Source organism: Drosophila grimshawi, unplaced genomic scaffold (genome assembly GCF_018153295.1).
Source record: "Drosophila grimshawi isolate 15287-2541.00 unplaced genomic scaffold, ASM1815329v1 contig_44, whole genome shotgun sequence".
NCBI lineage: Eukaryota > Metazoa > Arthropoda > Insecta > Diptera > Drosophilidae > Drosophila > Drosophila grimshawi.
The window spans coordinates 16,273,483-16,295,509 of NW_025063240.1; the positions used below are offsets into that span (position 1 = coordinate 16,273,483).

General features: G+C 42.9%; 7 protein-coding genes across 12 annotated transcripts; 3 read left to right on the top strand and 4 right to left on the bottom strand.

The window, feature by feature from the left end:
* Positions 1 to 132: 132 nt before the first annotated feature.
* On the top strand, positions 133 to 1,206 carry LOC6558132 (nucleolar protein 12). The gene is made up of 2 exons (XM_001983994.2): positions 133 to 247; positions 310 to 1,206. The coding sequence occupies exons 1-2, from the start codon at positions 195 to 197 to the stop codon at positions 1,067 to 1,069; spliced, it is 813 nt and encodes a 270-aa protein (XP_001984030.1). The 5' UTR covers positions 133 to 194; the 3' UTR covers positions 1,070 to 1,206.
* An 89-nt stretch (positions 1,207 to 1,295) lies between these two features.
* LOC6558136 (ubiquitin carboxyl-terminal hydrolase 36) lies at positions 1,296 to 9,225 on the bottom strand. Of its 2 annotated transcripts, none has more exons than XM_032743370.2 (4): positions 8,155 to 9,222; positions 5,871 to 6,670; positions 3,781 to 5,694; positions 1,296 to 2,467 (listed from the first exon to the last, which is right to left on the bottom strand). In XM_032743370.2, exons 1-4 carry the CDS (start codon positions 8,537 to 8,539, stop codon positions 2,069 to 2,071), a joined length of 3,498 nt encoding a protein of 1,165 aa, XP_032599261.1. In that variant the 5' UTR covers positions 8,540 to 9,222; the 3' UTR covers positions 1,296 to 2,068. The 2 variants fall into 2 exon arrangements, with proteins under 2 accessions (XP_032599261.1, XP_043071594.1); XM_043215659.1 differs by lacking the exon at positions 1,296 to 2,467 and adding an exon at positions 3,008 to 3,315 and having other exon boundaries at positions 8,155 to 9,225.
* A 176-nt stretch (positions 9,226 to 9,401) lies between these two features.
* Positions 9,402 to 14,253, top strand: LOC6558143 (TOM1-like protein 2). Of its 5 annotated transcripts, none has more exons than XM_032743371.2 (6): positions 9,402 to 9,578; positions 11,331 to 11,782; positions 11,850 to 12,613; positions 13,230 to 13,398; positions 13,589 to 13,639; positions 13,820 to 14,253. In XM_032743371.2, exons 1-6 carry the CDS (start codon positions 9,512 to 9,514, stop codon positions 14,021 to 14,023), a joined length of 1,707 nt encoding a protein of 568 aa, XP_032599262.1. In that variant the 5' UTR covers positions 9,402 to 9,511; the 3' UTR covers positions 14,024 to 14,253. The 5 variants fall into 5 exon arrangements, with proteins under 5 accessions (XP_032599262.1, XP_001984028.1, XP_032599264.1 ...); XM_001983992.2 differs by having other exon boundaries at positions 9,409 to 9,578; positions 13,230 to 13,389; XM_032743373.1 differs by having other exon boundaries at positions 9,409 to 9,578; positions 13,230 to 13,389; positions 13,823 to 14,211.
* Positions 14,254 to 14,389: 136 nt separating this feature from the next.
* LOC6558148 lies at positions 14,390 to 15,475 on the bottom strand. Its single transcript, XM_001983991.2, has one exon. It carries the CDS (start codon positions 15,409 to 15,411, stop codon positions 14,686 to 14,688), a length of 726 nt encoding a protein of 241 aa, XP_001984027.1. The 5' UTR covers positions 15,412 to 15,475; the 3' UTR covers positions 14,390 to 14,685.
* Positions 15,476 to 15,550: 75 nt separating this feature from the next.
* LOC6558155 lies at positions 15,551 to 16,238 on the top strand. The gene is made up of 3 exons (XM_001983990.2): positions 15,551 to 15,714; positions 15,831 to 15,876; positions 15,970 to 16,238. The coding sequence occupies exons 1-3, from the start codon at positions 15,661 to 15,663 to the stop codon at positions 16,116 to 16,118; spliced, it is 249 nt and encodes an 82-aa protein (XP_001984026.1). The 5' UTR covers positions 15,551 to 15,660; the 3' UTR covers positions 16,119 to 16,238.
* A 199-nt stretch (positions 16,239 to 16,437) lies between these two features.
* LOC6558157 lies at positions 16,438 to 20,251 on the bottom strand. Its single transcript, XM_001983989.3, has 2 exons — positions 19,966 to 20,251; positions 16,438 to 19,907 (listed from the first exon to the last, which is right to left on the bottom strand). Exon 2 carries the CDS (start codon positions 19,805 to 19,807, stop codon positions 17,498 to 17,500), a length of 2,310 nt encoding a protein of 769 aa, XP_001984025.1. The 5' UTR covers positions 19,808 to 19,907; positions 19,966 to 20,251; the 3' UTR covers positions 16,438 to 17,497.
* A 345-nt stretch (positions 20,252 to 20,596) lies between these two features.
* LOC6558164 (germinal-center associated nuclear protein) lies at positions 20,597 to 22,019 on the bottom strand. Its single transcript, XM_001983988.2, has 4 exons — positions 21,849 to 22,019; positions 21,616 to 21,789; positions 21,015 to 21,560; positions 20,597 to 20,957 (listed from the first exon to the last, which is right to left on the bottom strand). Exons 1-4 carry the CDS (start codon positions 21,911 to 21,913, stop codon positions 20,681 to 20,683), a joined length of 1,062 nt encoding a protein of 353 aa, XP_001984024.1. The 5' UTR covers positions 21,914 to 22,019; the 3' UTR covers positions 20,597 to 20,680.
* Between the last annotated feature and the right edge of the window lie 8 nt (positions 22,020 to 22,027).

The window sequence follows — 22,027 nt, forward strand, 5'->3', positions numbered from 1 at the left end:
AGACAATAAATAATAAAATAACGTTTTCAACTTTATAATTCCCAAATACAAACTAACATTACGTAAATGTGCGCATGTTAACAGACTCCCGGTGCGCTAGCTTTTGTTAACAGGAGCCTAACATTGCGTTTTCATACCAACATGTGGCGTGCTGAAACGTAAACAACGAGGTTTTTCACAAACTATAAATTAAAATGGCACGCAAGAAGACGAAGGTAGAGGTGGTGTTCGATCCACAAAAGCGCAAGTGAGTAAACTAAAATAAAGTCACATATTATCACACCACTAAGAAATTACGCACTTCCACAGAGAGTTTTTAACAGGGTTCCGAAAGCGAAAAAATGAGCGCCGCACACGAGCCAAAGCCGATTTGGCCCGCAATCTTAAGGAAGAACGAATCCGCATTCGGCAAGAGGTGAAAGATGGCTTCAAGCACATGAAGAAATCGTTTGAGCCGCTGCGCGAACTCACTGACGAAGATAAGGCAGTGGAAGGTGGATCACAACAAAAGGCCTACGAAGATGATGAAGTTCAAGTTAAGATCGTCGAACTGACCACCAATGATTTGGCTGCCCAACGGAATATGCTCGGCGCCAATGTGGCCGAAGAAAGCGAGGAGGAAGACGCCGGGGAAGTGGAGAGCGAGGAAGACGACGAGAAGCAAACTAATCGCATACCTGGCATGGATTTCGATGTGAATGTGAAACGAAAACGCAAAATGAACGCAGCTGATGATGATGATGCAGCAACGAAATCGAAGACAACCAAGGCGCAAGCCTTTGATGGGGACATCAAAAGCAAAAAGGATCTAGACAGACTGATGAAGACGAAAACGCTGAAGAAAATGAAAAAGAGCAAACTGTTCAAGATGAAGGAGCGCATGGACAACAAGAACAACATCAAGAAGGCGAAACGTGATCGCAACAACACAATCAAAAGTGTGCCCAAACATCTGCGCAAGAGGTTGAAGCACGGAGCGCCATCTGACGGGGGACAGACGCGCTATCGTAAGGGCCGCCTAATGAACAAGAAGGAGCGACGCAAGCGCAGCGGAGGCGGCGGCGATTAGCCAAGATTCACAGCCAAACTTCATTTAATTTAATATACTAAACTATATGCATTATTTACATAGTTTATTTGTTGTATGGTTTATTTACTATTACACTAATTGATCGGAAATAAACTGTAAATATATCATTTTGCTAATTCGCCAGCGCCGGCCGTTTTCTTGCACATTTAATTTTTGTTCATATTCCATAATATATGTTTATATATATGTTTATGTTATATCTGTATATATATCCAACATGTTTTATTTTTTTTTGGGTTATATTAACACTAGCAATTGATTATTGCCGCAGCCGCAGCTTTGTAATGCTATAAATAAAACTGGCGCTCAAATGAAATTTCTCTGTTCGCCATGTAAACTTAGAACGAGATTTAAACTACTCTCATATTTTAATATATATAATATGTACAATAATCTTCTCTTTTTGTTAGTTTAGACTTTTTCCTTAAAAATATGGTTTCTCTTTTGCTTAATTTGCATTCTTTATTTATGTTTATGCTTTTTGTTTTCTTTTTTTGCATTTGTGTTTTGTTTCTTTCTCTCAAATTTTGGGTGTTTTTTTTTTAAATTTTTTTTTTTGTTTTTGGATTGCAACATTTTTTGAAAATGTGTACATATCCATTCAAATCATTTGTGTTTCAAAAATGGTCTCATTTAATTATAATAAACACAATAAATAAAATGCAAAACACGCTTACAACTTAAAACTTAAAATGTGTGTCTGTATGGGGGGATCGTTGGTGTTTGAGGGGTGGGTAGTGGAGGGGGGAGGGAGTTATGGTCGCAAACGGTATTGCTCTAGCTTGTAGCTTACATGTCCTATTTCTAATGTATTCAATCAGCAGTTAAAAAGTGTTTACAAAACTCATGTAAAATCCAAGCGGCAACGAATCCGTTCACAATTTGCCGGCCAACAACAACAAAGGCAACGACGAGTCTGCTGCTCCTCCTCCCGCTCAAGGAGCTGGCATTGAAGTGCTCCTGCTCCACATCCAGCAGTTAGGATTGCTGTTGTTGTTGGCCCGATGATTGATGATGTTGGCGGCGGGTGAAGCCGCCACCGGACGCCAGATGGCGCTGCAAGGCACGCTGCTGTTGAAATTTGGCGCCACCGCCGCCGCCCGCAAATCGATTGTGCTTAAATTTATTGCGCTGCTGAAAATTGCTGCGATAATTCGGATGATGATAGAAGCGGGAATAACTGCCGGACTTGTTGCTGTGCCAACGTTTTTGACTCTCGTACTCCTGGAATGGATTGTAGCCTGGTGGTGCTGCCGTTGCTCCGCTGCCACATTTAACCGACGCCGATTTAATTTTTCGCTGACGTCCACGATCCATTTCGTTCTCCTCCTCATCATCATCGTCGCGCTTACGCTGCTCACGCGCCTCCGCCAGCAGCTGTGGAAAGAGATGGGGAATTGACAATTAGTGCATTTCATGTGGACGACTTTCGAAATCTGGGTTTTGGTAATGAAGCTTATGCAGGATGAGTTAAAAACAACGAGCACACTTTGCATGCGATTCATAATAAATTGAGAGAGCTGGACAACAACAACTGCGCAACAACTATGGCTTAAAGCTTGTCATAGTTTTCCACAAATATTCCCTAGTCAAATTTAATATGCCAGCAAAGACTATCGATTTTAGTTTTACGTTTTTACAGCTCTAGTTAATTTGGCAAAACGGTAACCGGGACACGGTTTGAATTTATGATGACAATTAAATTGAGTGAAATCATAAGCTTCATTTTTGGATACGACTAAGTAAAGTAAAGTAAATTACTACGGAAAACAGCAGGTTGTTTTTACCTAGGTTGGATTTCGATGACGACAACAACAGAGAGATGGGATGGGCGGGCGCATTGAAGTATCCACACGCTGCATGGAGACACTTCAACGCACAATCACAGTATTGAGGCAAATATATATATATATATATATTTTTATGTATGTGGGATAATATTTGATTTATTTAGGCTTGTGAGATAATATGCAGCGGATGCAGCGCGGCTACAACAACACATCGCATGGTGGACAGTTCGACGAGTTGCCGTTGCTTCTACTGCTGCTGTTGCTGCTGCTGTTTGTGCTGCTACTGCTGCTGCTGCTGCTGCTCATGTCATTATTGAGAGATTTATAGTTAGTGCCGTAGTTGCTGCTGTGGCCACTGTTGACATCGCAGCAATGCTCATCCGCAGCAGCGGCGCCGTAACCAGCTATCCGTTTCGCACAAACCAAATCAAAAGTCTATATGAATGCGGGTGGGAATATATAATGTGGAAACAAATGCAAACAAAAAATTACAAAACAATTTTCGAGAAAAAAACAAAACAAACCAAAAGAAAAACAACTCAACCATGCAACGAGACTAGTTAAAAATAAGGAAAGCGTTTAGGAAAAAAAAATAGAGATAGAACCCAGAGAAAGACTTGCAATATGTTGCAGTATTAACTATAAATAGTTTCTTAGAGATGGGCATGCTTAAGAGATTCAATTATTCATAAACTGACATTTGCAATGGTTAATATTTTAGTTAGTTTCCAAATTTGCATTTTAATTTTTTTTTTTTTTTTTTTAATTTATCGCTGCCTATCTCTAAAAAAGCGAAGAACCACGAAACTGAAAACTACATTCAAAGAGTGCTCTACTTTTAAGGTGCAACAGGAAGAGAGCAAGTTGCTCACAGTCACAGTTGATCTGTGACGCACTTACCTCCTTGTCCAGCTCCGATGCTTTGCCATTCCAGCTGAGCACGGAGCTGCCATAGCCACGATGATTCTGCTTGAGCAGCTCACTCACTACCGCATTGCCATTGGGCAGCGATTCGCCTTGGTAGCCATTGCCGATGCGTGGCGTCGTCTGTTGGGATTTGGAGCTGCCGTTGAGCAGCTTCTGGCGCTTCGCACTTGGATTCGCGTCCGTTGTTGCGGTTGCTTTGCCGGCGGCAAATGGATTCTTGTGATTTTTTGCTGTTACAACTGCTGGCTCCGCTACTTCATCGTTATCATCATCATCATCGGCATCGGCAACGCCATCCACATTCTCATCATCATCTTCGTCGTTGCGGGTGACCTGCCAGATGCCAGTCTTGGTTTTAATAACCGCTGGCGATGGCGGCGTCTTTGGCGATGCTGTAGCTTTGCCATTCTGTGACTGCTGCCAGCCATTAGTTAGCGATGTGGAGCTGCTACTGCTGCTTGATTTTGTGACTGTCTTCTTCTCAGCCTGAGCCTGAGCCTCATCCTCATCTTCGTCTTCATCTTCATCATCATCATCATCATCATCAACGTGATTGTGATCGTTTCTGTGTTTGTTTTTGTAGTTGTTTAGACTTTTGAATATCTCGTCTATGGCATCAGTCTTTTGTTTGCTACTGTTAACATTGGCCGACGAGGCATTTGAGGCGGATTTGGTTTTGCTGCTGCTGCTGTTGAGCAGATTACCATTTGTCTTGGCGTGTCCATTGCGTAGTATGAGTGATGGCTGCTGCTGCTGCTGTTGCTGCTGCTCCTCATCATCATCATCATCTGTATCGCTTGAATCAGCGCCACTGCGTCGCTTACGTGAATTTGTCGCCGCTTGTTGTTGCAACGTTTGTTGTTGTTGTTGCTGTTGTTGTTCCTCCTCCTCGGAGGCGGACTCATACGGCACCAGGCTCTTGAGTGCCGTCTTTGGCTTCAACTTGGCAGTCAGCGCAACACTCTCGCTGCTCTCCTCAAACATTTTTGGCATGCTTGGCAGCTGAGGCGCTTTATTGGTTTTCACATTATCATTATCATTATCATCATCGCTATCCTCCTCCTCGTCGGATGATATTGGCAGTATATGTTGCGGTTGTTGTTGTTGCTGTTGTGGCTGGTGTTGTTTAGAGTTATTTAAAGTGTTGCAGGAACTTTTGTTGGCATTCGCATTGGCAGCGCCAGTCTGAAATTTAGCAGCTCCATTAATGTGGCCATTAAGCTGATATTGAGTCTGTGCTTGCTGCTGTTGTTGATGCTTCTGTGGTGTGGTCTTGAACTGAATCGCAGTCTTCGCAGCACCACCGCCCAGCGCATGACCATTGCTATTGCCATAGCCATTAGGCAATTGTGGCCCAATGAAACGTGGCGACGTTACAGCTGCAGCCGAAACGGAGGCAGATGTGGACGTGGCCGTCGCTGAAACCACAGCTGCTGGAGCTGTGGCAACAACTGGACTACTATGCTGCTGTCCTCCATTGGTCGTCAGACGCATGCCATTCATTTTGGGAGCAACAACGTGCCCGTTGCCGTTCACATCCAGCTCATAGAACATGATATATGCGTTCGTATTGCAAACACTCTGCATGGCAATCGGACGCACACAGCTATCATCGAAATTGTAATAGCTGCCCGTCTCCGTCAGCCCGATGGCCGTGTAATGGCCACAATGCTGGGAGACACCCAGATGGGTGACCATCGAGACGAGGCGATAGCTTAAAGGCTGCGCAGCTGCAGTCGGGCTGCGTGCTGCAAAACGGCTGAGGTCGATGCGTGGCTTAAAGCTAATCTGTTTCGTCAATTTGTTGCCCATCATCGAGAAGCGTTTCAGCTGTATGCACAACGTGATTGGTGCACGCTCCAAACTGAACTGTTTCGTTGCAGATACCTAGAAAATATAACAGACCAGAGAGTGTTACCTTTAAAAGCAAATTGAATTTATAGTTTAGTCTAATTTCAACTAATTGTTATTCATTTTACTGTCAAGCGGCAACTGTTTTTGACTTGCTCCAAATTCGGTCAGTTCTTTGTTTGGTTAAATTCTCATTCACCGCGACCACTCACCTTTTTCTTGCAGCCCTCGCACTTGTAGCCCATGTCCTCGAGACGTTCACGTGAGAAGTAACCATCGAACGCATCCTCCAAGGTGTCCGACTTGCGAATGTCCAACAGCAGATCTTGGAAATGTTGAAACGTTATCGAGACATGATTACAGCTCAGGCAGCGCACCTCGCTGCGCAGATAGCCACCAAAGATTTGATTCAACGGCGTCGTCTCTTTCACCAACTGATCGAGCTCTTTGTAGTTGCGAAAACGCATCAGATACGCCTTCTCCATGGCCTCGATAAGGAAACGCAGGAACTCATGGGCATCCTCCTGTCTTCCAACGACCATATGCTTACAGATTTGCCTTAGCTTCGAGTAGATGAGAAATGGCCGCACTGCCGACTGATTGGATTGGGTGGACTGCAACGTTTTGGCCATGGCACAAATGATGCAACCATTGCTGCCACACGATTCACTAATGTTACAGTTCTCCAGATGGGCAGACTCCGAGACGAGCCAATTGGCCAGTGACGGGATGTGAAAGAGCGCCTGCAGCGACGAATTGAGGTAACAAGTGTTGCCCACATTCAGCATGCCCGTTCCAACTTGCCACTTGCGCTCCGATTGCTTCCAGCCAATGCGTATGTGTTCACGCTGGTAAAGGACACGTTTCGGTTTGGGCAACTCATTGGGATTAGATGGGGAACCATGCTGATTGCTTGACTGATGATCCACAACAACAATCTGTTTGCGATTGTTGCCACCATTTAATGCGCTGGTGCCACCGTTCACAATCCCATTGCCATTGCCATTATTGTCTGCGAATGAAAGGGCAAATTTGAGCCTGGGCATTAGCATTGATAGCACCACATGTCGAAATAGACGCGCCACCAGCACCAAGCTGGGCAACAGCAGCACTTTATAGAGCAGCCACAGTGCGTAGCTGCTGTCCGCAATTATCACAGGCATCGATTGTAATTAATACATTTGACAAAAAAAAATACAAGACAGGAACGAAAAAGTGACTGTTGGATACATATACGAAAACTAAATAGCGAATATGACCAAGCACACCACAAAAACTGCCATACACACACACATCTATAAATATATATATATATATGACACATATATATGTGGCACCTGTCTTTGTGTCTGTGTTGTGTTGATAACAGCGAGCGTTTCGCTGCCTACTCGTCGTTGGGGGTTACAAAAAAGAAAAAAGAAAACGAAACAACGTAAAATAGTACGACCAGCGTACACTGCGCAAATAACTATTGTCGTCTCGCTTTGGCGCATGCAAATTGCAAGTGCTACGCTTACACATTTGAGTGTTGCCAACTGAATTTTTGATTGCTCGCTGCTGCAGAAATGGCACAACTTTGGCGCGGACTGTTATTGTTGTTGTTGCTGTTGTTGTAGGCGGTTTGTCATTGTTGTTGTTGCTGCTGGCAAAAACAACATGGCCAACACAGAGAAGTCTTTGACCATTTCTTGCATTGGGTCTCGCCTTTGTTTAATATCCTGCTTTGTGCTGTGCACAAAGCAAATAACTCTCGATATGCGTCTGCGTGTGTGTGAATCACACACATTTACTACTGCTCTCTTCATGTGCATCCATTCACAACACGCAGCTGAAAATGCGTCGCAACATTTTGAAAAAAGTTGAACAAAATTGCGGTTACCAAACACAATTTTCAGCGGCAATTTTGGACTTGTATGCAAGAGCGAGAGGTACTGAGCGAGTGTGCGAATGAGTTGGAGGGAGAAAGAGAGGTCGGTTGGGCCGCGTGTAAAATGTTTGCAGCGACGTCGGCACGTTTTTCTGTCTCTTCTGTGCGCCGTGATTCACAAGTAGACAAGTAGTAAAAACTTTGTAGTGCGCTGCTTTGCCGCCTTGCTGCAGTCGACGTCGACACCAACGTTGACATCGACGTCAACGTTCTCTGCCTATATTCAACTCACTCTTTGCGATCATGTACTATTTTGCTTGCTATGCTTTTCTTTTGCATTCTGTTTATATGCCACCACCACGTACACCTCCCAAGCGAGCACACACACATACACAGGCGCTGCGACGTCGGTGCTCATAAATTGTGCAGCATACCCAGACAGGGTATAATGAAAAAAATGCGTGCGCTCATTTCACACGTGATTTTGCTCAAAAAAAATAAAGAAAAAAATACATTGACAACACGCAAATGTAAACAGAAGTGCACACAAATTTATGTAATGCCAAATCAAAAAAGGAAATAGGCGCGATAAACCGATAGGTCGATGACGATAACCATCAAGCACTTACCGTGTCCATTTCCGGCACCAAATTTGCCATTTGTTTTGTTGCTGCCGTTGTAATTACCGTTACCGTTGGATGCGGCGCCGCCATTGCTGTCCGGCTTAATGACAATATATTTTGATTTGAGTTTGGCCAAAACAGACTCATGATAATTATCCACCTCCTCGTAATCGATTTTGGCTAACAAGACACGTTTGGCATTGGCCACAATTTGGCTCTGTAAATTATCCGTAGATGAGCCGGATGTGGAAGATCCATCGCCGCCGCCGTTGCTGGTTTTTGCCTCGTCCGCTGACAAAGCGGCACGGGCAACGCAGCTGCCAAGGGATTCGCGGAGTGCAGCATTGACGACATTCGCTGTTGTTTCGCACACAGCCAACGAGACGGGCATGGCGCTAGCCGTGATCGGTGTTTGTGGTGGAATTTTGATAGATTTTCTATGCAGCCCCGCTACTCATCCAAACTAGATGATAAATGCACAAGGTCGGTGAAGGAGAGGCGGTGGGGGTGGAGAGGCGTTTACCGCGTAAAGCAAATGAAAGCATTCGATGCAATTTATCTTGTTGTTGTAGGCGGGACACAACACACGCACACACACACGCGTGCACGCTTTACAGCTAGCTAGCTGCTGTTGTTGTTGTGCATTTGCGCAATCTTCCAGTTACTCCGCCGCCCGGTTATTTTTATTTATTTTTTTTTTTTGTATAGGTCCTGCCCTCGTCGGTTGCTACTATTACAACTTGCTTATTGTTCTCTTCCGTTTTTTCTGCCTTTCAGTTTTCGGCCAACACACCAACGGCAGCCAACCGACGCACGTACACTAACACTAACACAATTGCACACGCTTTTTTCGCTTTATGCTTTATGCTAGTAGTTGTTGGTTGTTGGTCGTAGCGCTATTCGGTTTTATTGTGTCCGGTACGACTTGTGTAGTTTGCAAAAAGACGAAAACGTTCGTCGTCGTTGTTTATTCGATTGTCGTACAACATTACGAGTTTATTCTAGGCGATTACATATTTTTTGGGGGCGAATTAATTTGATTTTTCAAAAAATTAATGACAATTCCTTCCCTCGTGTTTCTTCCGACTGACGACGATTCCCTTTCGCATCACTTTTCGCTAAACGGGCCTGCCCACTCATGCCTACAATAGTGGGCAGTTCGTCATGAAGTTGGCTTTGCTCCGTTTTGCACTCACATGAAGTTGGCTGCACGCAATTTGCGACGAAGGTATTTTTTGCTTTACTAGACACGGTCACACTGCAAGACAAGTGCAGCAGATGTAAACGCATAAACATTTGCTCTCGTTGGTGGGTCAAATAAATAAAGCAAAAACACGTATATAATAAAAGTCAGTGCAGTAAAATGGCTTCATTCTTCAATGTGGGCGCTCTGGGCAATGTTTTCTCGACACCCATTGGACAGCGCATCGGTGAGTAAATGCCCAGATGCACAAGTGTGTGTGTGTGTGTGTGGGTGTTAAATACATTATTAAATTGTATCACTTCAAATGCATCATAAGCATATGCAAATGTGTGTGTATATCTGTGTGTTTGAATATTATTGCGTGATTGCAATGTTGAATTGAAATTGAAGACGAGATTGTGGTGGAAACTTAATGCAAAGCTATGGAAAATTGAATTTTCCCAACTTTCTTTGGGCGTTTGTCATTTTCTTGGTATGTCGCACAAACACACAGCCAGCTTTACCTCCCACCACAAAGCTAGATTTGTTGTTGCCATTTGATTACTATGGTAAAAAAATACCGCTATCACTCCACCTCCCCTACACCTCACTCCCGCTCTACGTATTAGTCTTAGTTTCAATTTCAGACATGCTTGATAAGATTACAGCAATGTTTATATGTAAGTATGTATTCGCATTAAGTTAGAAATGCGATGAAAGGCGCCATCTATTGATGATTGTGACACATACAAACTAAAAAAGAGGTAGACAAAAAAACATGTAAAAAAGGTCGCAGTTAGATGTTACCGACTGCGCAATACCTTGTTTCTCTGCTCCAAGCAGCTAGAAATTAGATTTTCTATATGACTCTAAAATACAATAAAAATGACGATAACTTTAGAAATGTAAATATTTGGCTTTTGCAATTTGTTTGAGCATTTCTTATTTTGCTTTGCGTACAGAGTACACAAAAGCTAACTAACATTTTATATGCATGTATGTATGTATGCAGTGCATATTATTGGTTGCTCATCATTTGATGTCACCAAACAAAAAGAACTGAAAGCGATAAATGTCAATCATAAAATAGCAATAATACCTTAGTGGCACACGCCTTGACCACAAAATTGCGCTACGTGCAATTAGTCATCAAAGTATTTTTCTATTTTTTTTTATTACGTTTACCTTTATTGTTAGTTACATAAATGTGTTAATTTATTCGGTTCTGCTTTCTGTCCAATTTTTGTGTAGTCACTATGTTTGTATTTGTGTGTGTGTGCTTATGTTACCCTATGTGTGAGTGTGGTTGTATTAGTGTTAATTTTCAATGCATCACTAATTTGTTGCTTCATACGTATGTATTTTCATGCCGTTTGTTGTTTTGCCATGCTTCGCTACAATTTATAACTGGTTTTACTGTCTGCATTTGTCAATGTAATTGCTAAATTTGTTTGTTTTTGCTTACTGCGTTTTATTTATCGTTGAGTGCGTTGCACTCTAAAATACAAGTAAGCCAAGAAGAGCGTAAAAGAGCATTTGTGTTCTTCCTCTCTTTCGCTCTTCCTCTCTGTCATTTAATGTTGCCGCACTCCTACGCAAATATTATGATCCGTTTATACGTGTTCAATATCATGATGAGTTTGTTAATTACATCTGAGTACATCAAATAAATTCATATATATTGTATATAATGCAGGCAGAATTTGTAAGCTATAATAAAAAAAATTGTATTTTGCTCTAAAATTTATTGCTGCCGCATGATTTTTTATTTTTTGTTTGATTTATTTTTTCTTTCTTGTTGATTCTCGCGTGAGCAAAAATATAATATAAAAAAATAATGGCGATGACTCGACGACGAAAGCAAAACAAACAAAAATTCACATTCACCTGACAGACTGCTGCCATATTGCGAATTATATATTTAAACAAATTGTTATTGTTTTATGGTTGAGTTACTCTATAAACATAACTGAAAAATTATTCTTGCTCTTCTTTACAGAGGCCGCCACCGATGGGGGCTTGGCCTCCGAAAACTGGGCAGCCAACATGGAGATCTGTGACATGATTAACGAATCCTCGGACACGGCACGTGACGCGATGCGTGCCATACGCAAACGTCTCTCACAGAATGCTGGCAAGAATAATCAGGTGATTATGTATACGCTAACTGTGCTGGAGACGTGCGTGAAGAACTGTGGCAAGGCCTTCCATGTGCTCGTGGCCCAGAAGGACTTCATCAATGACTTGGTCAAGTTGATTGGCCCGAAAAATGATCCGCCAGCAATAATGCAGGAGAAAGTGCTGAGTCTAATACAGATCTGGGCGGATGCATTCAAGAATCAACCCGATCTGAATGGTGTCACCCAAATGTATATGGAACTGAAGAATAAGGGCATTGAGTTTCCGCCCACCGATCTGGATGCCATGGCACCCATCTACACACCTCAACGGGTAAGCTAAAAATTGCCGCAGCTAGTCTTATCCATATAGTCAATATGAATATTGTTAAATTTTGTAGAGCGTTCCGGAGGTATCGTTGCCGCATCCACAGCTCATGGCCGCACAGCACACAATCTCGCCACAGCATGCGGCAGCCGCGGCAGTTACGCCAGCGACTGGTCCGCTTCATTTAACTGCCGAACAGGTGGCAAAATTGCGCTCCGAACTGGAAGTCGTAAGCAATAATATGTCCATTCTGGCCGAAATGCTGAGCGTAATGAAACCGGGCCAGGAACAGCCCGATGACTATGCACTGCTCAATGAGCTGACCGCCACCTGCAAGGAGATGCAGTCGCGCATTGTCGATCTAATTGGACGAGTGCAGGACGATGAGCTCACCGCCGAGTTTCTGCGCATCAACGATGAGCTTAACAATGTGTTCTTGCGCCATCAGCGCTACGAGAAGAGTCGCGCCCAGGGCAATGCTAGCGCCATAGCGGTCACCTCACCATCTGCTGTCCTCGGCGCTGCCATGGGTGTGCCGGGCGTAACAGCGACAACTGCAACAGCAGCTGGAGCTGGCGCTGGATCGGTGGCCATACCTCCGCCATCGTCAACGGCGGTCAGCAATACGCCACAAAGTGATCAACTGCTCATTGACTTGATTGAGAGCAGTGAGGAGCATCTGCCACAGAGTTTCGGACAGTTGCAACTGGGTGGTGCTGCGGGTGGTGCAGCAGCAGCAGCAGCTGGACCCGGCGCTGGCGCTGGAGCAGCATCAATCACCACAGGCGCTGCAGATGAGTTTGATATGCTGGCGCAATCGCGCACCGATGGCAATCAGTAAGCATAGACCATAAAACCTTGGATGATAGCTTTGCAGAATGTGATAAAGTTTAAAGTATTGAAGTAGAATTCTGTGATTTTAAAGCACTGGTTAGAATCATTGTTTATATCTACAATATTTAGAAAATGTCTTATCATTATTTGCCTGTCTGCTACTATGCCAAAGGGCAATTCGTCAGTTTGATGAAATTTACATGCAGAAGACTTTAATCGAGTTCAGAGATATCTAGGTAAAATGCACTAACTATATTACTCACCTTTTCAATAAATCTTATCAGTATCATGCTAGTATGTCATAAAGAAAACAGAGACTAATGCAAAACTTGTTTGTTTGGCCAAGTTATAAGCCATATTAGACTTTTAACAGTTTGTTAACTTCTTATCTGACTCAACACGCTCGTAAATATAATCGGACTTAGAGTTAAATCAACAAAGATGTTGTTGTTGTTTGGCCAATGTCATAATATTATTTACTTTTGCGACAAACATGTGAAGTCGGCACGTGTAAATAACCTTTTAACTTATACCTATGGTTCATAGTTCTGCAAGGGTATCTCAACTGTTCTGTGTCTGTTTTTGCATACAAATTATACATTCTTGTTCTTTATCGTAGCAAAAGTGACTTGCTGCGCGATATACCCAGCGTGGATGCAGCAGCTGGCAGCGTTGCCTCGCCATACAAGCAACTGCAACCGCAGTCGGCAGCAGTAGCAGCAACAGCAGCAACATCCCCACAACAACAACAACGTGCAACCGGCGATCATCCGCCGGTGGTAAGTAAAGTGAGTAATGGCACCGCCTAGAACCGATGTAAACTAATGGCGCTCTACCTATTTTTCTATATATAATTTTTCGATTTGTTGTATTTGTTTCAATTTGCAATTTGTTTGTGTTTCTTTTCGTTTTGATTCGTTTATTTGTGGTTGGGTTCGTCTCTCTTTTTGTCTTCTGTTAATGTGGCGCCCCCCAAAGTCGACGAAAGAGAATGAAATCGACGAGATGGAGGCGTGGCTGGGCAGCTCAGTAAGTAGCAATGCAGCAACAACAACAACAATCACTCACAACTGCTTTTTATCATCTAATAAACAACAATGGCACATACCGATTATAATTTATTTTGTTTTATCATAAATTGCTTCGTTTTTTTTTTGTAATTTGTTAAAGGTGCAACATATTTAGTAATACATATATTCTTTATGATAGAAGGACGTGGATGGCATTGAGGAACTGACCAGCTCCGAGTTTGATAAATTCCTTGAGGAGCGCGCCGCTGCCGCTGAGAATCTTCCAACGATCAATGCATCGAACTCCGCTACGACAGGATTGGGCTTGGGAGCGGCGGGTGACAACAGCTTACGAAAGACACCAAAGAAACCGGGCGCTGATGAGGATCTCCTTGCTCTTTGAGTGGTGGCATGAGTGATGAGTCATTTGTGCATCGCCAATTGTTTACTCTTCCGATGATGATGGTTACACAAACACACATGCCTAACAACATATTTATACATAACGTATATATACATACATCTAAATAGCATACACATATAATGTTTATGTCAAATGCTTTTTTGCCTTTTTTGTTAACAATTGGTTTTTGTTTATATTTTTCTTTTATTTTTTTAATCACTCGCATCATCTTATTTTAATTAGAAATTCAAAAAACAAAAAAAGAAATAACAACTGCAACGACAATTGTAACTTATTCCAAAATGCAAATCTTGTTTTGCTCTAATTCTAAGCTATGCAGACACAGATAAAACACACACACATTGATTGTAATTGTATTGTATATTATGTTAAAGGAAAAAATCTATTTGTTGTTTATTTATACATACTTATACACACATATACCTTATAAAGATAATTTATTAAAGAAAACAAAAACGAGTCACAGGAATGGACAAATATTGCAATAGTTTTTGTTAGTTGTGTAGTTATATTTAGTTATGGATGTTACAGGTACTCGAGCATTACATTAGAGATAATATATACAAAATGAATTGTATAATATACAGATAGAATATAATTGCGAACATTATCTGATATAATGTTTCAACTCTCTTATAACATCAGTCCTGCATTAGATCGCGTTGAGTCATAGCCTGTGTGGCGCCGCAATAAACATCATCATCATCATCGGGGTCACCCACATCGCTCTCCGCCTCGTCAACTGTATTATTTTGACGATGTTCTAGTTTCCGTTCCAGTTCTTCAATACGTTGTTTCTTGTTATTGATGAGCATGATAAACTTCTTCAGTAATTTCCTTTCCGACAGCTTGGCGTCTTTGATATACTGCTCGTATTCGGCGAGCAGCTCATTATTGGATTGACTGGCGCCTGTTTCTAGCAGGACAGCGGTGCTGTCTGAGGTATCAATTTGATGGGGTTGATGTGCACATTCAACGGCCGCATCCAACAACTGATGGCAATTGGATATTTTGCGTATTGGCACATCGACATAGAACGTTTCGAAGCCTAAGCATTTCACGAGCTTAAATCGTAACTGTTGCTCGTCCAAGTCATAATCGAAGCCGGGCATACCCATTTGTGTGGTCAGCGCCTTTTTGCACTCTGCATAGAACTCATTATAGGGCTGACTGAGGTCTTCGGCAGCGCTTCTAACTTCATCATGTTTCAGTGTAGCTCGATAGCTCGCATTGCTCGATGTGAGAAATAGCTCCAGTTCGGTGACATCCTCTAGCCACTTGCTGTGCAAATAAATGAAGTGCTTCACATCCGACTGACTGTGGCTCAGCTGTGTGCGCTGCAGTACTTTAACGACATGTTCTGTCATTTTGAAATTAGCTCAATCAAATTGTTAAATATAAGCACAGCTGTTCGCGATAACGATAACGATGTCGATGATTTTCAAATCGATTGTGCGTGACGTTTGCAGCACTGATGATGGTCGGCGCCGCATAGCGTACGTTGTCAACACTAAGCCCTTTAGTATTAAGATTAAACAATTAATTGGCACTACGATAAATTAAATTAGGTTGCTTTGGTTACTGCGATTGCAAACTATTTGTTGCTGCTGACAAATATGCTGAACAACATTATGAATTTTGCCAATTACTGGTGGTTTCGCTACCTAATGGTGAGTAATTTCTCTGGAAATGATGCTTTATGTCTATATATACATATATATATATGTATATATAAATGTATATTTAAATTGTTATCATCAATCCACACGTTTCTCTATTGCGACAGGTGACCGAGCTGTATGTGGTTGAAAAATGGGAGCGTGTAACGATACGTAAGTCTTAATTCGACATGGCATTCGGCATTCGTCATGCCTGGCTTATGCATTGTTATTATATTGGTCCCTTATCTCTCTTCTGATTCACAGACGTCATCTTTATGGTCTTGTTTTGTGTGTTCTGGTATTTTAACTATTCGGTGCTGCTTTCCCTGACCAGCAATCTGATTGGATATACTCCACTTGCAAGCATTTTGGACATCGAAAATGAAGGAGCAGCAAGGGTCAAGGTCATGTAGCTCCCATTCCCCATTTTCCTCGCAACTATTATTAACTAGTTCTCTGTTTTGTAATATGATTAGTTATTACTTTAGCACGATATAGTCAACGAATTTGAAATACATTCAAATTAAATGAAACTAACGGATTTTCTTCATTATCTCTGTCGCAGTCGCTTATCTATCTGCTAACAATAGCTTTCATACGATACACATAAATATCGTGAAGTGTTTTTTGTGTCATCCAATTTCATTTCACAGTATTTAAGCAAATGTAGATTTAAGTTTCAGTTTTGCCCACTCAAATAAAGCTGTCAAATGTTAAACATAAATATTTTTCTGGTTTTTAATGCGGTATTTCTTAAAATCTAAAATAAAGTGGAATTATAAATGAAACTCTCGACAAAACTAGAACTTTCAGTCATAAGAACTGTCCAGAAATCGGATAAATATCTTTTAGAAATTGGCATTTCTAAAGGGACCTGTAATCTTTTTTTATAAATATAATGAGACATTTCTTAAGGTCTAAAATAAACTGGAATCATAAATGAAATTAGATTTTCCTACCCACAAATCAAAAACCAATATCTAAAAGAGACACCTTGGTATCTAAAATGTTTTGATTTGGTAAGAAAGAGCGCAATTAAATGATTTGTATCTTAGTTTGTTACTCAATTTGTTTGTTTTTATATATGTATATGTATATATACTTTACTTTTGCACTTCAATGCACTCTAAGTGTTACAATTTCATTACAAAAATATAGCCTATTGTTATTAGATGCTTATGTGTGTATGTATGTTGGTTTGTGTGTGTGTGTGTGTGTATTAAATAGTAATTGTATTTGTAAGATTTATAGAAAAATGTGTGTGCAGCCTTTTTGTTATTCGAGTGGGCCGCACACTTAGATTTACAAAGTAGATTGGAATTAAAATGGCTGAAAGCATTTTAATCACTATATATATATATCTATGTAGTCGCCAGTTGGCTGAATTGTGGGGCGTGGGACTCTCAGATATTGGGAGGAGTGGGGGGGGGGGGGGGGAGGAGTTTACATACTTGTTACTTAAAACGTACAAAACTAAAACTAATTTCTAAAACTTTTGTTTGACCATCGTGCCGGGCATTCCAATCAATTTCAACTTCAAACCTATTCTGATTTCGCATTAGCATAAAACTTAGCAAGCTACTTTGTTTGTTTGTTTGTGGGGTTGTCTAAGGAGTGACAGCTGGAGCCGCACAGAGGATAAGTGGGTGACACATCCCAGGCATTATCCTTGCTGCACATCCCACTCCCCGGCTTACACAACTAAAATTGAATCTTACAACTAACTGTACAGATAGAAAATTTCCTTTGCTCAGTTTCAGATCACAACAGCCAGGGGATGATTCATCGCTGGTTAGGAGGCTGGTGTCGACGTGCTATCCAGCAGCACCGACGACAACTCCTCATTGGGCTCCACATAGACGAGTGTGGGATCCTCACCAAACTCTAGGCGACCGTAGCGCGCGACCAGCGGTGATTTGCTGCTCACCTGCGGTGCCCGAGGCCATTTTCGTTTCGGTTTCGAGTGCGTCAACATGTGCGACTTGAGATTGGTGGATTGGGCAAAGCATTTGGAGCAGCCATCGATGGGGCAATGATACGGACGATCACCCGTATGGATGCGCACATGCGTACGCAAATTGAAATCGAGGGAGAAACGCTTGCCACAACCCTCGAACGTGCACTCGAACGGCTTCTCGCCGGTGTGCACCAACTGATGCCGTTTCAGCTTCGAACTCTCCACAAAACTCTTGCCGCACACGTTGCACACATGACCGCGGGGTCCATGCGTATGCATATGTTTGCGCATCGCGCTATGATTACGGAACTCCTTGTTACAGCCACGATGCGTGCAACGAAACTTGGGCTCCTCATCGTCATCGACGACGGCGGAGGATGGTGTTGCAGTTGCTGTTGTCGTTGCCGCTGCTTGATTGCTACGTGGATGATGTTGTTGTTGCTGCTGCTGATGATGATGATGATGTTGCTGTTGCATGTGGTTGCTGCTGCTGCTTGTGGCAGGCACCAGTGGTGGTGGCTGATTGACCAATTGACGCTTGCCAGCCTTGCTGCCGCTGCTGTTGTTAACAATGTTGTTGCTCGCTTTCAGTCGCACATTTGTGCTGCTATTTTGCAGCACCAGTTTGGGCAACGTTTTAGTTGCTCCTGCCGTGGCGGCAACTGTTGCTGCTGCTGTTGTTGCTGCTGCTGCTGTTGCTACTGTTGTTGTTGCTGTAGTTGCAGTTGCTAATAGTTCGACGGGATGTTGTGGCATATTCTCGATTAGCTCAATGCTGCCATATGCCTCATCCAGCTGATATTGTTCGCTTAGCGATTGGCTATCCTCCTCCTCCTCCGGCTCCAGCTCCTCCTCATCATCCGGCTCCAACTCTTTCACATCATCGGCATCGCGTATAAATGCGTTGACCACCTCCTCCACATCGGTGACGGCAGCAGCACTAAACGGATCCGGCAATATGACATACTCATTGCCAATGCCATCGCTGAGCACATCGTGATGCAAAATGTGCTCATCGATGATCAGCTTTGGCATATCGCTGCTTCTGCTGTTGTTCTGATGTCCTCCTCCTCCTCCTCCAGCTGCTGCTGCTCCAGCTACTGCTGCTGGAGTCGCCGCCACATGCTGCTGCTCATCCAGATCCAGTTCCTCCTCATCCTCATCCTCCGAGTTGAGCGATGACCAAAGCGTCACATTAAACTGATCCTGAGTGATGCGAATGGGCACTTTAGTTTTCCAACGCTTCGCACTTCCATTGCTGTTGCAATTGTTGTTGTTGATGTTGTGGCTGCTGTTGTTGTGGTTGCTGTTGAAATTGATGTTGGTTTGCCGTTGAGGTCGGCCAAAGGGTTTGAAATCCTGCACGTGACAACTATTTGAATCGTCTGTCGTGGATTTCATATAGTAATCATTCTCCAGCTGCTCCTCTTTGATGGTCGCCGCAGTTGCCTCAATTGTGGTTAACATCTGGGAGGCAATATCGAATGCATTCGCATCTCTCATTATGGGCGCACCCTCCTCCTCCTCCTCCTCGTCATCGTCTTCGTCATCGACGGAGGAGAGTCGCCCATCGCCATCCATTTGTTGGCCTTCATCAACGTCCTCTTCGTCGTCCTCAACATCATCGCTATCCTGTTCCTGCTGTTGCATTATGATTGGCGGCGGCAGTGCATCCGCTGTGGCCATGCCCACCGAGGTGCCCAGCCTGTCCATGCGATCGACCGGATAGTATTCGTAGACATCGCCCGATATAAAGAATTCGCCAGGATCGACAACAATATTGTTATCATCATCATAATCATCGATGATCTCCTCGATGAGGAAACTGTCATTGTCGCCGGAGCTGCCCATGTGTTCCGTGCCATCCAACTCAACGCTATACGGATGTTGTACAATTGCCGTTGACGGTGGCAGAATGTGTGTAAAATACATGGGTGATGTTGTATTTGTATTGTGGTGATTATTGTGTACCGATGACGATGACGACGATGAGGACGAGGTGGAGCAGGCAGAGGACATGGGCAGGTTGGGGAGCGGTAGTGGTAGAGGCAGAGGTAGGGGAACAGCAGCGGCGGCCAGCGATAGATTCTTAACAATTGGCTGAACTCGCGCCTGAAAGTTGCCGCCTTGATGATGACTTGTCATCGTCGACGTCGTTCAGGCTTTTTGCCGTACTTTTCTTCTTCGCTCTCTCTGTGAGTGTGTGTGTGTGAGTGTGTATACGCGCGCGCTTGCTGTTGTGCGTCTGAAAAAACATTGCCAATTAGAGAGCTAACGATTTTTTGGCACTAGAAAACACTTACTCCTCAAATTGCGTTGTTTGTTTGTTGTTTGTCTCTCTATTCTACGGCTGTCCGTCCGATTGACATCGGTGTGTCGTCGACGGCAGCAGCAACAGCAGCGGCGGCAGCAGCAGCGGGTAGTAAGTAGTAAGCAGACGTTGTCTGGCAAAATGTATCGGTTTTTAATGTCGTTGCGTTACGATACGACTTCGATTTTTGTACAATATTGTGTGTGTGTTGCTAATTGTTTACTAGCAATGTAAATATTTTGAATTTTGCCGGTAAATATGGCGGAATTGTATTTTCCAAAATGGCTCAAGCACTTTCTCTTGCTTACGACTTTTTGTTGGTGTTAGTGTTTGACAGCGATGGCATCAAAATGCAACCCTGCGCGCGCTTTATGTATACATCATGTACGTCCGGCAAGCGTACGGCGGCTTTGCTCTAAATGCATTTAAATAAATTTTTGCACTTTTATTCTGTGTACTTATATTGAGTTGTTTAATAATATATGTTGCGCAAAATGCCGGCGTAATGTAATTTGTTTATTAACCATTTATTCTGATTATCGATAACGATAAATCTTAAAACAGGGTTGCCTGTCTGCTTGCCCGGTTTTTTTTTTAGCCCAGTCAATTGGAAGCTTTGTATGTATATGTATGTGTGTATTTATGTATAATTTGCATATGATTAATTAATTTACACTTTTTACAAACTGCTATTTTGAGATCTATAGCTACAACTTCTTCAGAAGCAGCACTTTAGGTAGATGAATGCACGACAATTTCTCATCAACAAAAGGCTCACGTTGCGCTTTTATTGCTGCAGCGTCGCTTTTAAAATCAGTCTTACTAAAATGCACCGATTTACGATCAGCAGTTAATGCTATATGGTAATGCCGGCAGAGATCTGACAGTACCGACGTCTCTACCAATATTAAACGCAACAAGTAAGCTGCCGGCACCGTTAGCTGTTTGTTGTTGTAGGCATGCGTAAAGATTTCCAATAGGCGTCTATAAAAAAAAGACTAATTTATTTAAATTACAAATTTTAAATCAAATTAAGCTTGCCTTCGTATTGTCTGTAGTTTTGCGGCAGCCACAGCGCAAATTATGTGTGGCAACTGTGGCAGTCCTTGCATAACCCTATAGAGATTACCCCGATGATAGTTGAGGCAGATGCCAAAGGATAATTTAAATAACTTGTCATTTCTCACAGCAGCAGGCAGCGTTAAACCACGCACCAACGCTTCCGATGTGCCCAGATTGAAGACCTGATACAGTGCCTCAATAAAGCAGCGACGTTCCGCCTCACGAATAGTCCACTTTTGTTCTTCTTCCATTTGTCCATCCTCATCCAGTTCATTGTAGCAACAAAGAACCATATTTAGGCATTCCTGCAAATGCTGATTACATATTTTGGTATCGAACTTCTCAATGGGTTCCCCGCACAGTCGATATCGACTATAAGCCAGAAACATAATCATCGGCTCCAGCAGTCGAATTGTTTGCCTCGCTTCAAACTGCTGGATGACAATCTCGCGACGCACCATCCTCAACCGATCAAAGATGAAATCGTAGGCAAAGTGAAACGGTTTGCGTTCATCCAACAAAATGCTGCAAAGGGGAAATCGTTTAGAAAATCGACCATTTACTATGCAGGTCGACTCACTCATTGAGCAGGTATTCAACAGTTTTGGTTAGGCAGCGCTCAGTGCGCATGTCCTGCGCCTTGGGCACCTTGGCATCAGCTGCGGAGCGCGTGAACTCCTTCACCAGAATGCCGGCTACGTGTTTCTGACCATCTTTGTATTCGTAATAGTTCAACAAACGCTTCTCAATGCGCCTGCGAAAGCCGAATGGGACTCAGTATTAAGTATGAAGAATTTTTAAAGGTATACTTACATTTTGGCTTCGGCAGCGGGACAAAAGTGCTCACAGGAACCCTTTTTAAAGTTACGATTTTCCATAATTTCCTGGCTGTGATCTGATTAACTGCAGAATACAGCAACAATAGAAAACAGCTGACAGCACAAGAGCTGTCGCCATTGCCAACTTTAATTTAAATTAATTTAAACACTAAT

Coding starts and splice junctions, on each gene's coding strand:
- LOC6558132 (XM_001983994.2), top strand. CDS start 195: ATGGCACGCAAGAAGACGAAGGTAGAGGTGGTGTTCGATCCACAAAAG. Junction 248..309: donor TTCGATCCACAAAAGCGCAA/GTGAGTAAACTA, acceptor GCACTTCCACAG/AGAGTTTTTAACAGGGTTCC.
- LOC6558136 (XM_032743370.2), bottom strand. CDS start 8,539: ATGCCCGTCTCGTTGGCTGTGTGCGAAACAACAGCGAATGTCGTCAAT. Junction 6,671..8,154: donor TGGTGCCGGAAATGGACACG/GTAAGTGCTTGA, acceptor TTTCATTCGCAG/ACAATAATGGCAATGGCAAT. Junction 5,695..5,870: donor GCGAGGGCTGCAAGAAAAAG/GTGAGTGGTCGC, acceptor TATATTTTCTAG/GTATCTGCAACGAAACAGTT.
- LOC6558143 (XM_032743371.2), top strand. CDS start 9,512: ATGGCTTCATTCTTCAATGTGGGCGCTCTGGGCAATGTTTTCTCGACA. Junction 12,614..13,229: donor TCGCGCACCGATGGCAATCA/GTAAGCATAGAC, acceptor TCTTTATCGTAG/CAAAAGTGACTTGCTGCGCG. Junction 13,640..13,819: donor AGGCGTGGCTGGGCAGCTCA/GTAAGTAGCAAT, acceptor TCTTTATGATAG/AAGGACGTGGATGGCATTGA.
- LOC6558148 (XM_001983991.2), bottom strand. CDS start 15,411: ATGACAGAACATGTCGTTAAAGTACTGCAGCGCACACAGCTGAGCCAC.
- LOC6558155 (XM_001983990.2), top strand. CDS start 15,661: ATGCTGAACAACATTATGAATTTTGCCAATTACTGGTGGTTTCGCTAC. Junction 15,715..15,830: donor GGTGGTTTCGCTACCTAATG/GTGAGTAATTTC, acceptor CTATTGCGACAG/GTGACCGAGCTGTATGTGGT. Junction 15,877..15,969: donor ATGGGAGCGTGTAACGATAC/GTAAGTCTTAAT, acceptor TCTGATTCACAG/ACGTCATCTTTATGGTCTTG.
- LOC6558157 (XM_001983989.3), bottom strand. CDS start 19,807: ATGACAAGTCATCATCAAGGCGGCAACTTTCAGGCGCGAGTTCAGCCA.
- LOC6558164 (XM_001983988.2), bottom strand. CDS start 21,913: ATGGAAAATCGTAACTTTAAAAAGGGTTCCTGTGAGCACTTTTGTCCC. Junction 21,790..21,848: donor CCCGCTGCCGAAGCCAAAAT/GTAAGTATACCT, acceptor CGGCTTTCGCAG/GCGCATTGAGAAGCGTTTGT. Junction 21,561..21,615: donor GTTGAATACCTGCTCAATGA/GTGAGTCGACCT, acceptor TCCCCTTTGCAG/CATTTTGTTGGATGAACGCA.